This window comes from Mus pahari, chromosome 10 (genome assembly GCF_900095145.1).
Source record: "Mus pahari chromosome 10, PAHARI_EIJ_v1.1, whole genome shotgun sequence".
Lineage (NCBI taxonomy): Eukaryota > Metazoa > Chordata > Mammalia > Rodentia > Muridae > Mus > Mus pahari.
In genome coordinates, this window is record NC_034599.1 from 53,786,392 (window position 1) to 53,801,303 (window position 14,912).

At 42.8% G+C, this 14,912-nt stretch overlaps 1 protein-coding gene across 8 annotated transcripts in view; it reads right to left on the bottom strand.

Moving 5' to 3' along the window:
- Nucleotides 1–381: 381 nt before the first annotated feature.
- Nucleotides 382–14,912, bottom strand: part of Neo1 (neogenin 1) — a 159,435-nt gene continuing 144,904 nt past the window's right edge. For 6 of the 8 annotated variants that reach the window (XM_021207610.2, XM_029542720.1, XM_029542719.1 and 3 more), the window contains 5 exons: nt 14,537–14,629; nt 10,577–10,735; nt 6,720–6,983; nt 3,694–3,830; nt 382–2,873 (listed from right to left, as the gene is read on the bottom strand). In XM_021207610.2, the coding sequence (XP_021063269.1) occupies nt 2,790–2,873; nt 3,694–3,830; nt 6,720–6,983; nt 10,577–10,735; nt 14,537–14,629 (737 nt within the window). In that variant the 3' untranslated portion in view covers nt 382–2,789. The remainder of the gene's footprint in view (nt 2,874–3,693; nt 3,831–6,719; nt 6,984–10,576; nt 10,736–14,536; nt 14,630–14,912) is intronic. The other 2 variants (XM_029542722.1, XM_029542721.1) reach the window with 1 other exon arrangement.

Consider the following 14,912-nt stretch of genomic DNA (forward strand, 5'->3'; position numbering starts at 1 on the left):
GTGGCTGCAGAGGTCATCACTATTCTAGGCACGGGAAACTGAAAGATCTTAACAGTGGAACTCAGCCTCTCCAGCATAAGAGAGCCACTTCAGCACGATGCTGTGCAACTCAAGGTGGTTCTGTGCTAGGCGCCGTTTGCCACTCCTCGGGCTTCCCCACCCCCTTCCTTCCCTTAGCGTAACAGTGGGATATGGATGGGAAGAAGACACATCTTTGGGGCTGGCAGTCGGACACTTCTTTTATTAGCTGCTACCTCTGCCCAGATTGCCATTCTAGCTTCTGTCTTTATAGCATCGAGAGCCACAGAGAAGTCAGCAGAGTTGGAAGTAGCCCCCGAACTTTTAAGAGAAAGAACTTTTTGACCAGACCAGTTTGATTGAATTAAAAAAGTGTATTGGACTTCCAATACTAAATAAAAACATGAAACTGTTTTTAAAAAGCCATAGAGTTTTACAGCATCAACTACAGAAAAGGCCAAACAAGTGTGTACAGAACCCAGTCCCAGCAGCCCTTCGGACCCCTCAAGCAGGCAGCGAGGTGACACACACGGTTTGTTCCACACCCTCCGGAAGGAAGCTGCTAGGCCACAGCTCAATTAGGACACGACAAGACACACAATGGTTTAGTTTCCAGAGTCACAGGAAAATATAAGACATATTAAATTGTGAAATGGAGTAATACAGAATAGTTTTGCATTTTCTGAATTTAAAAAATTTCCCCAACTTTTAAGTTACTTTATTTAAAAATACATCCCTCCCCGCCCCATGGAAATTCTGTGGCAGTATCCAGGTACCAAGGCCCTGAGGTAACAGAAGTGCTGGGGTTCATGGGAAGGAGTGCTCTAATTACCTAGCATGCTCTGTGGGCGAAGGCTAGACAGTTTCTGAGGAATCTAGCCTCCAGGAGGCCAGAACGCTCTGACAGCTTTTTGTAGAACAGTCAAAGCACACTGGTTGTCCCAGAACCCTGCCTGGTGCCATCATGTGATCAGCTAGAAGAGCAACAGGAGTTAGATCATTGCATTTTTCATATCTCCCGCCCACAATCATACAAAGAGCTCATCTTGTTGAAAGTAAAAAGGATAAGACCTAGAAGGCGTAAAACCACCCATGTTCAAGGACAGGTGGGCTAGGCTAGCCACTGGTGGGCTAAGGAGCCCAAGCCCGATTTACTTCCTATACTGTCTCCAGGAATCTGTTGGAGATGATGCCTGAGGGTTAGTCATACACTTTTCATTATACATTAACAACAACAACAACAACAAAACCAACCGAATACACACCTCAGCTTACCTCTTTAACACTCTGCAAAGTCTTCTGTGTGTGGCCGAGCCCTCAGCACACCTGGGATCTCCTGCTGCCTCATTCTAACTGGGGTTTGGCTGAGCTACTGGGATAGATGAAGGCACCTGCTTCTGCTGACCCTCTCTCCACTATCTCTGTCCTTTGCTCCTTGAAGAAACGTGGGGAAGCGTCATGGGCGCCACCCCACCTTGCCTCTCACCCTGGTTGATGTTTTTCAGGAGAGCCTCTGCAATGCCACGAGAGCTGCCTGGCTGAGGACTGGCACCCAGAGAAGCAGGCATCCTATTTGGAATAGGAAGCCAAGCTCCTGCCTTAGCTTTTAACCTTCCAAAGAGAACCAATAATAGCAACACAAAGGGAGTCTCCACTCTGTGCTTTGTAGCTTCTCAAAGCAGAGTCAGGCTCTGGTTCTACTTGGCACCTCTCAAGCAATTAAACATACATCGACAGAGACCTCAGTGTGGACACTCCAAAAAGGAAATGACCAAGATACCAGGGCAGCGAAATCATCAAAACCACCATTGTACAAGAATTTATAACCAGATCCAAACAAAACTCCAGTTGCTATGCAGTGACATGAAGATGGACATGCCAGGAAAGGACACTAAAGATGCTGCTTCATTCTCGGCAGGCTTCTGGAACAAAGTCCACTGACAGAAACATTCACAGGGCCTCAGCAACCCCTCCATTTCCTAGTCCCAATCCCCAATCCCACCCCAATACTGAATCTGCACAGAAAGCAACAAACAAGTCTTTTCAATGTTACATTTCATTCAAATAGATCTGTAATCTCACAGTGATGAGAGGAGAAAGTCAGGCCTTTAATAATTATAATAAAAAAATAATAAAAAAAGCTTACAAACAGCAATGCAACATGTCCTCCCCTCAAAGTGATGGATTAACAGCTGGCAGAGGATGCAACGTCTCAGAATTAAGAATAAAAATGAAACCCACAACAAGCCAATGCCTGCCAGTGGTGTCAACCTTACTGTTGATGACTTTCCGTAAGTAACTGGAACCACAGTCAAGTGTCAACTGCTTGAGAGAACATCACAGACTCCCTTGGCTTCTGATAGTGTTTTAAGGTAAAATAAAATAGGACACAAAATTGTACATAAATGCCAATGTCTACACTCCATAAAAGTGATGCAGTTGCAGCACAAAGACACAAGCCACTGACCACAAAGCAAAAGGCGGGTCGTACTTCTTGCCTCTTCCCTGGACACAAAATTTTGGCCCATAGTGCCCAGTCCTGCAGGCTCTCAGCAGGTAAAGGGAAGCTGCCTCCACACAAGTGTAATCCAGGCTGACCAGGAGAAGGCAGGTGGCTGTGCCTGGAGCCAACCCCACATGGAGGCACTGGCTGGTTTGCTGGCTCCTGCTCTCAAGTGCTGTCCTCTCGTACTCTGTACAATTCCTTGTTTTCAAGGTTAAGTTCCAAGACTTGTAGACTCAGGCTTGGAGTCATGTCCAGGTGAAGGTCATCAGGCTGTTGTGATGGCATTTAGGTCCTTCATTAGTCCTTCCAGGTGGGCCATCTCTTTGGTCAGCTCATCTGGTTCATAGCTCTACAGAAGGAAGAACACCATTACTGGGAATGATCCGAAGAGCTGTCCAGAGTTCCAAGTAGCCTGGCTAAAACTGCCCTGGGACACTGGCTTGCTGAAACCAGGAGGACTCTGTAAAGTCAGCAGCAGCAGATGGACTCAAGGCCATTAATAAACACAGCATTTCTTCACAATACACAATGCCTTTCTCCTGACTTACACACACTCCTCAGCTCACAATGGCCTCCCAGGGCAGAGAGGCTCTGTTGCTTCCTCTTCTAGGTCTCTGTCAGAGCAACATAGTGCATGTACCCAGCATCTCTGGGCTTAAGCTTCTCTTTAGAGAACCCCGTATCTGGAAATGCAGACATTGTTTAATGGGATTTGAAAACAATCTTAGGCACCTTCTCTTCCAGCATCCACTTCAGAAAAGGCATAGAATGGAGGTGTGTGTGTGTGTGTGTGTGTGTGTGTGTGTGTGTAAGATCGTGTATATTCATAGCAGCAAGAAGGCAAGTTGTTATATATATAACAACAATATATATAAGGCAAAGTTATATATATATATATATATATATATATATATATATATATATATAACTTTGATGGGATGATAAAGCGCTGTAAGACTTATCAGAGTAGGTCTGATAGCAAACCAAACCCACAGCACATTCCCACAGGATATGGAGATGCTCCAAGGACACCTGTTTGCTGAGTGATTGAATCTGCTTTATATCTATGGTGGCAAAAACCTCAGTGTACACAAACATACAATCAGCTTATAGCATGCAAGCAACTCCCTTAGGACATTCTGGCTAAGCTAAGGGCCCCAGGAACTTACACTCTCGGAGTCTTCCAGCATCCTGGTGGTCTCCTGTACTTCAGGGGCACTCGGAACAACCACTGGCATAGGAGGCCGGCTCCTTCCTAACGTCCCGATGGAGGCTGTTTTCACTGAGTGAATGTGATGGTTCAGAGCTGAGGGGCAAAGGGCATTGTTAGGCTGTGGCTAAGGTTGATCCTTAGACAGCAGCAGTCCCTCAGGGGTGGAAGCTGTTTCACTGTGAGGGATGCTTGCAGGCCCAGATAGGGATCTGCTCTGAAAAGTTATTGGAGCAAGATGGAAGGAAGAGGGCAAGAGGGCATCCACAAGGCCAGATAAACACTCCACTGCTTTTAGAAAACTAGTATTTTCTCCCAGTGGCCTCAAAGTATGGTGAGGCACAGATTACTCATAAGTACCTGGGAGTAAAATCTCATTCATTATGACACTTAAAACACAGTACAAAAGGCATGTGTCACCTTATTTGTATTGAGGGTACACAGCAACATGGGCAAACCTGTTAAGAGCCTTGGCAATGAAGGCAACAAGCTGTGAACTTAACCAGGGTCATACTTTTATATTCTAACAAGCCAGCATATTACCCTTAATGAAGCAATAATTAACTGTTTTATTAAATCTTAACTCTCAATTATGTATGTAACAAAATGCAAATGTTTCTGCTGTATACCACACACAGAACTATCTTCAAGAAGGGGACCATGATAGACTCACTTGCCAGTTGAGGTTCTATCATGTAACAACAAAACTTTTAATTCAAAGGTGATTGACATATGGGTTCTTTCTTTCTTTCTCTTTCTTAAAAGATTTATTTATTATTATATCTAAGTACACTGTAGCAGTCTTCAAGAAGAGGGCATTGGATCTCATTATGGATGGTTGTGAGCTACCATGTGGTTGCTGGGATTTGAACTCAGGACCTTTGGAAGAACAGTCAGTGCTCTTAACCAGTGGGCCATCTCACTAGCCCCAGATATTTTCTAGAAATAGAAAGAATGAGCTATGAAGTTAAGGAAAGTATGACAGATACTGCCAATATTAAAAATCAAAGTTTTTAGCGAAAATTACCATTTTGAAAGACTTGTTTCTATTATCTGACTGTGAAAGCTTCTTATAAGAATATGTGAATATTTGGAGGATTTTTTAAGTTAGTGAAGCAATATCTTCCAATGTCCAACGTGTGTTTCAGTGCTACACATCCAAAGCACAGGCTAGATAAGTGCAGCCTGGAGGACCAGACTGTGTAGAGTCTGATAGACAGAGATGCTGCATTACAAATCAATCTTTAAGAAACTACAACTTGTTGAATTTTTCTATTGTATCAAAAAAGAATACCCAGATTAGGCTTGGTGGCATGTATCAGAAATCCCAACAATCAGACAGAAGGATTAAGAACTCTAGACCAGTGTGGGCAATACAGAAGCCCCTTTTTCCAAAAAAGAAAGTTCCTAAGTATCTAAAAGGTTATGAAAGTACACTGCCATTTGCCTAGTATGTATCTGTAAGGGCAGATTTTTAACAACCAAAACAACCTATTACAGTAGACTGAGTGTGGGAGCACAGAATCCAGCTGCTTTCTGTCAAATCAGACACTTACAAGGTAAGAGAAACTGTAAGATAATGATAACAGTTCACGAAAAAAGGATGTGCTAATTATCTTTTAAATGAATTAGCTAAATTCTAAAAACTTTCTTGTATTAATTACTAATATAAGTACTGATGTACTGGATAGCTTTGTGTCAACTTGACACAGCTGGAGTTATCACAGAGAAAGGAGCTTCTTTTGGGGAAATGCCTCCATGAGATCCAGCTGTAAGGCATTTTCTCAATTAGTGATCAAGGGGGGAGGGCCCCTTGTGGGTGGTGCCATCTCTGGGCTGGTAGTCTTCGGTTCTATAAGAGAGTGGACTGAGCAAGCCAGTGGAGGCAAGCCAGTAAAGAACATCCCTCCATGGCTTCTGCATCAGCTCCTGCTTTCTGACCTGCTTGAGTTCCAGTCCTGCATCCTTTGGTGATCAAAAGCAGTATGGAAATGTAAGCCAAATAAACCCTTTCCTCCCCAACTTGCTTCTTGGTCATGATGTTTGTGCAGGAATAGAAACCCTGACTAAGACAACTGACATACTCCATATATAGAAACAAGATTGTTTTGGGATTTTTAGATAAGTCCATCCATTCTCAGCCTTGGCAGTGGTCCTGATCCGTGTGTTTTTAGACTAGCACTGAACTCTGAAGAGGCTTTGAGAGACTGAAAAAAATTTGAGAACCATAGACTTATTCCGAAACAAACCATAATAAACAATGGCCAGAGTCTGTTGCTGAGCTGTGAAGTACAGCAAATGAGCACTCACTATCTTGAGACTCCTGGTTTTCAGTCCTGGCCTCCCTGGCCGTTGTTTAGCCTGAAGAATCTTTTAGAATGAGGTGATTCCAGGAGCCTAGATGAACCAGCTTTGTTGTCCAAACCTATGTCATTGGATTTTAATTCCAGGGATTCCACATAGAAAACACAGTTTAAAAGTTCAGCCCCTGCTCACCACTACATTACGCTGTGGCTTGTATGTTTTCCCCACAAAGGGGACAATGACACAGAGCTTCTCTAAGTTGCTATGAAAACCTTGGAGGATATTTGCTTTTTCTTTAAAAAGAGAAGGGGCGGGGCAAGTGGTGGTAGCACACACCTTTAATCCTAGCACTCAGGAGGCTGACTAGTCTGTAGAGCAAATTCCAAGACAGACAGGACTACACAGAGAAACTCAGTCTAAAAAAGAGAGAGAAGTAGGAGGAGGAGGAGGAAAAAGAAGTGGAAAGAAGGAGGAAGGAGAAAGAAGAAGAGAAGAGAAAAGGAAAGAAAAGAAGAGAAAAAAGGGATGAGGGGGTGGTATGGGAGGGTGGGTGGTATGGGAGGGTGAGTGGTAAGTGGTATGGGAGGGTGGGTGGTATGAGAGGGTGGGTGGTAAAGACTTCTATCCCAAAGCTGAGCCGAAGCCAGAGGTCCCTCCATCGGTGCTGCTCCTCTCACTCACCTTGCTGGGACAGTAATGGTGTGCTTGGCAGTGCAGGATCATAGATAGGAGGTCCTGGGGGTGGGATTGCTGGCACAGCGAAGCTCTTCAGTGGGTGGGAAGGGCGGACATGGGCTGTGGGGAGACTCTGGCCTGAATCTTCCTCTTGGGAGCTGGCCAAGTAAGAGGAGCTAGTAGCACCTTCAGGATCCTGATGGTCAGTGCAGCATGTCTGAGACGAAGATGCTGGCATGGTGTCCGTGCTGGGGGTATTTCGAACAGATTCTATAGCAGGAAAGCTTAAATGTTAGTATTTCTTTACCATTAAACCATGCAGTTGTGGCTACTTCCAGGGGTTCCCCAAGCCTGTTCAATAAGCACCTGAGCAGATCAGCGCTAAGTCTAGAGACACACGGGTCAGGGTGACAGCCAAGGCTAAGAATGGGTGGACTAATCTAAGAATCTATAAACAATCTTGTTTCAACTGTTTCAATTTTTTCCTCTAGTTACATACTTAGGTAGTTGTAAGTTCATAGATTTAAAATATTTACTATGGAGTCTTTTTGAAGGTTCTGAAGACTAGTGTATACAATTTTTCAAATTTCACTCACTGATTAGTAGTCTAAGAAACTGACCATTCATAGACAACCATGTCTAGTAATATAGGCCGGATAATACCCACCAGAAATTGGCTCTGTCAGCAAGGCTTGTGCAGGTGAGGCCAATGCTTAGGTACTGCATGACCATCACCAATGTGAACGGCTTTGATCTCATAACAATAAAGCCTTATAGTAGTCTAGTGGTCTGTATATAGCTGGAGACTGTGTCAAATGAATGCTGTTTTTATCTAGAGGCACAGGGAAGGGTTAGGCTGGGGAACAAGGCAAATCTCAGAAAATACATCTCCTGAAGGCAGCACAGTGGGGCAGGAAAAGCACACTGGAGTTAGCCAGTCCTATATTTTACTTTGGTAATACTAGATGAGTGAATCTGGCAAAGTCACTGAGTCTTTAATTTCTTCATCTATAAAACATGGAGACATACATAATTCATGTATAAATTATATACATATATGTATGGATATATATATATATACACACACACACATATGAATGAAGAGCTTGAACATAGTGCCTATACAACAGAGAGGTTCTCTTTGTAGACTAGTGGGTGCTTATTCTACGCTAAGCATTCTACATTTATTTCTCCGAGTAACTTAGGAAGCACTGGGAGGGTAAATCAGCGAGTCGCCCACAGACAGGCCCAGAGCTCAAATCCCTGCACTGATTCCCAGGCTCAGGTTCTGAAGCCCTATAGATTTTCTGCCTTCCTGCACCTGATGCTTGTCTCCCCCTGCAAAGCAGAAGCAGCAATGTCAGGGACTGAGGAAGATTTTCATACAGTGTGAGCAGGAGAGACCACCATCTCACCCAGAAAGGAGACACAGAGACCAGCTTGGGCAACAGGCCGTAACAGGTAGTTTGAAGGCTTATTCTGACTTTTTTGAGTTCTCAGCCTTAAGAGAAACACATAAACTATCTGCAGGAATCTAACCTATTTCCCTGTCTTTGTGAAAAAGCAATCCATCTGCTCCCTTGGGCTCTCAGTAGACAGAATAGACCACACTTTAACTTAAAAGGTGCTGGGTCCCAGGGATGAAGATGAATGTATGTGTGCTGTCCCTACTCCTACCCTACGTGGGCTAGAGCAATCTCGCCAGGTTCAGACACTTCTCATCCTCTAAAGGCCATGCTGGGCGTGCCATTTCTCAGCTTGCTCAAGCCAGCCATCATTGTGCCTAGGGAGCTGCCGGGAACCATCTGCATTCCAGGCCCAGGTAGAAGCTGGCTAAGAAGGGAAATAAGAGGCAGTGAGAGAGAAGTAGGTCTAAGTCTGACATATCACCTGATAACAGCCAATATGGTAGATCAACTCTGTGCAACGGCCTAACCACCTCGACTGTGTTTTACAAAGAGATGGCAGGAAAGTAAGCAAGGAACGCTCAGTTGCTTGCATATGTCATGGCCCTAGCTACTGCCACAGACTAGGTTTGTCTTGAATACTCCAGAGGGCACCAGAACACTGCATTCTCCAAGGAAGATGTTCTTCAACCTTGTACACTAGTCTCTAACTAAAATACTAGGCTCAGACTAAAATTTCTGCTTTGGTGAGGTGCCTAATCCCTTACCTTTCAGAGTTGTTTAAAACACACAAACTTCACAATGGTCAAACAGAAGTACTATTCTCATGGCAAGCAATGGTAAATGCCCCTAGGGCAGAGACTACTTGGCCAGGCTCCAGTTCTGCACAGCCTCCACACCCAAGGCTATGAAAATAGCAGTCTAAGCTCGAATGATATAAAGACTTGGGGAAATACAAAGCAGGAAAACTTGGATTACTTCTAGATACTGGCTCTGTTTTCAAATAGATCTCTAGTGCATCTATCACTCTATCCTCTCTGGGCATCAAAGCAAGAACTGTGTTAGTAAAGTAACCTCTCCCCTTTCTCCCTTTCTGTCTCAGCATACACAGAAGAGAACTCTATCAACAATAGTAGACTACCTGACTGAATACTCAGTAGGAACTTTTAGTCTTCTAACTCCCAAGTCTCTCCCAGCCCAGGGCAAAGGAGGACAGGGATAGTCCAACTAGGAGGACTTTCCATACACTCACACAGTTCCTTAAGTGAGGATCGTGTGGGATGGATCCCTTAGCCTTCAACATAACTGTTTCTGGACACAAAACTATTTTCCTAAGAGCAGGGCTGGACTGAAAAGTTATATTCTGGAACTCGCTATTCTATAAGTTCATGTCTATAGCAAACTTTGGTTCCCATGTAGCTGGCTGGAATAATGATCTCTTCCTAAATGTAGATCTGAAACCTAAATTTGGGAGGAAATAGTGGGAAGACCAAATTTAGGGGTGGGTTCAAGCAGCACCACCAAACCAGGTAACAGTATTGGCAGTGTGCAGCGCTAAGAGCTATTAGACAACCTTTTAGACCACCCTTAAAGCTCTGACATTCATTTGGTATTCTGGGCATATTAATGACTGATCAAAGCTTGAGGACAGGGAGATGTTAGTAGTGGGGATTCAAACTTCTAAATATTAAAATTAGAGGCTTTAAAAAAATGGAGCTCACTAGAATTTTCCTCATTTCTCAGAACTACCAACATTTGGTTTTTACCAGTAATAAATACTAGGACTTGCAGCTTAAAGCTAGGAGATTTAAACGAACTTGTAGTCAGTGGGCAGCAACAGTCTGTTCCTTTGTTGTTTCATCTTCCTTCTTTTCTCCTTAAAACTGTCTGATGAAGCCATGATCTCCACATGAGAACATGTTTGTCTGGCAAAGCATTTAAGACACACTGAATACTGCTATGCTCCTTTCCTATATTTTAGAGCTGTCCCTTGCTCCCCTAAGGTGGCCAAGATGCCTTCTGGATGCTGTCCTTACTTTGGTCCACAGGGCAGTAACCTGCACCTACTATGACTGCCCAATGCTACAGTGATGGAGAAAAAGCCAGCAACTGGTTTCTATAAGCCACTCTGAATAAACTTCACTTTCAAATTGTAAAATAAAAAAAAAGGAGGGTTAAAAAAAGTGACAAAGTTAAGTTGTGAGGCTTATAGGAAGAAGAGAAGCTTATGCAATTCAAGTTACTGCTGCTTTGTACTAAAATGGCACCTTGCACTGAATACTTAAAACTCAGGGAGAAAAGTGAAGTAGGTTTTACAAAAACAAATTTGAATCCATCATAGAAATGTTATGATAAACAAGTAACACTGAAAATTTGTAAATAGGCAAGTCCTTCCCCATTTTCACTTGCCAACTCCTGGGATGCTTTCAACGTCTGGGCTTGAGCCTCATCTCTCACCTGTGGAATTGGCCCTGTCTGAAAGGGACATGGATGTGCCAATGGGCCATGGGCTGCTTGGGTGGTAGAGATGACTGCGGGCTGGAGAAGCGAGGCTGCTGGAGTGGAAATGATGGTGAGGGTTATCGAGGGAATGGATGGGATGGGCACTAATCACAGCTGTGGATGAACACAAGACAAAGAGATGCTTAACATGCTTGCACAGACACATACAAGTCACCCCGTCCCACCTCCCATTAACCCAATCTTAAGCTTTTTGGTGGCAGGTTGCTGGACAGTCATCAATTTTTATATTTGACTTAACAAATGGACACACTTCTAGGCATATTCTACATCTATACATAATAAGAAAGTCAGGGATATATTCCATCAACAGTGATAATTTTGGGGGAACGGCAGTCATGATTAAGGGAGTATTTTTCTTTGGCTTAACTGCATTTCTGAATTCTTCTATTAAAACACAAATCACATGAGTATGTCATAAAATATAAATCTATAAGCAAATAACGTTTCTATTAGTTTTTCTATCCAGCTAAAGTGGGGACATTAGTATGTCCCTACTAAGGAAGATTAGATAGACTCCTTTGAGCATATGCTCAATCTTGAAAGGAATATAAATAAAAAATTAATGCTCATATTCCAATCTAGTAATAAAAGTATCAATTACAGTACTACAGCACCATTTATTACTGTGTTCAGCCTGGGGGCTCAGCCACACCCACTAGCATTTTAAAAGTTTCCTTTTTCCTTTCCTGACTAAGGATTCAATTTAAATAAAGAACATAAACTTCTGTGTAGATTCCACATATAACTTCCTATGAAGCCTCTTTAATGAAGCTTATCCTGAGATATAAACAGAAAACAAAACATTTTTATAGGTATTCCTTAGAATACTGAAGAACCATGTTTATGATCAAGATAACTAGCTGTACATTGCCCAACTAGGCAAACATTCAGAAACAGAGGGATTCTCCCTCATCCCTTTTCTATGTAACATTTCCATAACCTTTAGTAGTCACACTGAATCAGCTCTCTGGAGACTATTAAATTATCTTCTGCATGTGAGCTCTCCACAGATCTTTGTGGAGCAATCAGCATCACCTTGGGAAGAAACCTCAGATATGAGATAGATGCCTTTCTTCTCCAGCTGCTTTCAGGGACCAGAAGCTCTAGCAGGTCCATGGAAAGAAATTACAACTAGAAGAGTTGGCTGACAAGGGTCAGCAGTTGGTCTGGGGTCATGATCTCCCCCAGGGCAAGAGAAGCAGTTTTCAAAGTGAGATGCTTCAGAATCAGTATTTCCCAAAGTTTAGGTTGGGGTGAAGTGGCTAAACTGAGCTTGACCTAGGAAGTGCAAATTGAAAGCATTCTGGGGTGAAAGAAAACCAGAGTGGACTTGGTTTTCTTTTAAAAGCTATTTCAACTGTTTCTAAATAAGTAAATAAAAAGTGAATGTTTTGGTGTAGAATGAAGTTAGCTGAATCTGACCTTGTGGGTCTGTGTAGGGTTCGGATCTGACCTCACCCTGATGCCAGCAAGCCCATCTAGCTTTGCCCAGCCTTTCAGACCTAGCTAGGTATGTGGATGCCAGGTGCATGGCTCCAACATCACTGCAGGACAGAGATAAGGAATTCAAGCTGTACAAAAGGGCCACTAGGTAGGTTTCAAAAAGGCTCTCTTCAAAGCCCCGAATGTATCCAGGCACCTGGTTTCAGTGTTTCGAAAGAAAGATTCTAACACCTACCCAACTGTTTGGGCACGAATTACATAATACTGTGTATTCATACATATTCCTTCTACAGCTCAGCTCAGCTCAGCCTAGCCTAGCCCAGCCCAGCCCAGCCCAGCCCAGCCCAGCCCAGCCCAGCCCAGCCCAGCCCAGCCCACCAACCAACCAACCAACCAACCAACCAACCCAACCAACCAACCAACCCAACCAACCAAATCAAACAACAGAGAAAATGATTTCAACTGGAATTGTATCTTCTTTCCTTGACATATTTAATAAATCTAAAAAGTGTTCAATTTTCTAAGTCATAGAAATAAATCAGTTCAAGCAGGAACTGAGATCTTAGAACACAAAAATTACTATCTTCTTATGAGTAAAAACAACCAAACCAAAACAAAAGTGAAATAGATTAATTTGATCTTTTTTGTATTTTTTAAACTGGGGGTATTCACATAAAGAACCTATTAAAGTAGAGAGAATATGTCCCCAGCCCCTGTATGCTTCCAAGTTTAAGCCTTTCTTTCTGTTATGGGCATTAAGTTTAAATTACTTTGTACAGAAATTGTTAATTTTAAAGAAACAGAGCCTTCTTTATTCAGAGCTGATCTACCTTTACAATCTGGTATCTTCCCTGACCGTACTGTGAGGAGTGTATGAATGAGGGAAGATGCATGTGCATGCCTAGAGGTTCCACTGCAAGTGTGGAGGAGAGCTTTTCCAAGTAAAGGATTCCATGGCACCAGTTTCTGTGTAGAATGTCCAGAGCTATTTTATCTCATCATTTGTTGGCAGAGATGCAGCTAAGCATTCTCTTAACTGCAAGACCCACAGTGCCAGCTAGTCTGAAAGGCCTATCTTGAAACAAAAGCAAGAGAAATGACACAGTAGTCTGAAAATAATGATTTATCTCATTGCCTTTCTCCACTCTGGAGACAGGGTCTGAGTGACAATCCAGGCTGCCCTTGAAGTGAGTTTTGACTCAGCCTCCTAAGTGCTGGGATTGTAGGGATTTACCACCATGCTTGGCACCTTTTGATTTTTAAGAAAAGATTAATTTTACTATTTTAAGTTATGTGTGGTTTTTATGTATGTTTGTGCACATGAGTGTGATGTTCATAGAGGCCAGAGGTGAAAGATGCCCCTGAGGCTGGAATTACAGGTGGCTGTGAGCTACCTGAAATGAGTGGTGGGAACTGAACTTGGGTCTTCTGCTTTAACTACTGAGTTGTCTCTTCACCATACTCCTCTCTTGATTCTTAACAGTAACATTTAACTTATTTTTAATTTCATTTATTACAAAAAGAGGTCTAGCAACATATATGCTTGAGAAAATGAAGCATGGGTCAATGGTAAAAATGTTTTAAAACGCCATGCTACAAATATGAAACAACTTTTAAAAGTCTACGAAATAAGTTGAAATCTCATAGATGCTTGTTAATACTGACCATGTGCAGGATGCCTAAAGCATCTGTATGACATTTGGAAAGCTCAATTGCAGTCTTTAAGAGATGCTTCCTATCTCTCCTGTGGACATGTTGCTTGAGTTCAGGGAGAACACATACTTACCTACTTCTGGGAGAGTACAGGAATTACTTTTTTTTTTTTAAATATCATGCGTGCACATAGGTATATGTGTGCCACAAAGTGCATATGCCATTGTGCAGGTGTCAGAGGACAATTCTTAGGAGTTGGTTTTTCCCTTGCTACCTCATGGGAAGCAGAGAACCAGCTTAGGTTCTTAGGCCTGCACATAAGAATTGCTAAAGCCATCTTGCTAGCTTTTAAGTTAGCTTCTGAATCTATTTATCTATAATTTAAACATGTTACAAGAATATTTAATTTGTATTCTCACTTGTATGGATGTTTTGCCCAATGTATGTCTGTGCACATTGTATATGGCTGATATCTTTGGAGGCCAGAAGAGGGTGTCTGGTTCCCCTGAAACTGGAGTTACAGATAGTTGTAAGCCACCATGATGGTGCTGGGAATGGAACCTCAGTCTTCTGGAAGAGCAGCCAGTGTTCTTAAGCACTGAGTCATCTCTCCAGCTCAAGAATAACATTTATTATGAAATAAAATAATGGTTTGGTATTTGTTTCCTGTAAAGAGCCACAACATTGGCAGTTGGTCTTTGTTTTGGAATCAAGAGAAGTTAAAGATACACTCATAGATATTTCCCACCATAACACAGAAAACTGGAAGCACTTGAGGAAAGGGAAACTTCTACTTACGCTGAGGTGGCTGAGAGTCAAAGGGCATCATCATTTTTGGTCTCATTCCCCTCCTTCCAGCCAGTGTAGACATGCTGTCCTCTGACTCATGCCCTGGATATAAAGTATGGAGGTTAGCAGCAAGTAGAAGCCCTAAACCTCTCAGCAGCCTCCACAGTAATACATTTCCACTGAGGGCCAGGGATTCTCTAACAATGCACGAGGACAAGGCATTTCCATTTACAGTATCATGGGAATTCCTGCTGAGATTCAAAGAGGATGATATGATGGTGTATACTGTACTTCAGTGTAGAAGCTTCTGGTATCATAAAGGTTCTGAATGCTATAGTGATAGCTGGAGTCCAACAAAAAAAGGACACAATCCAATGCACAAGCA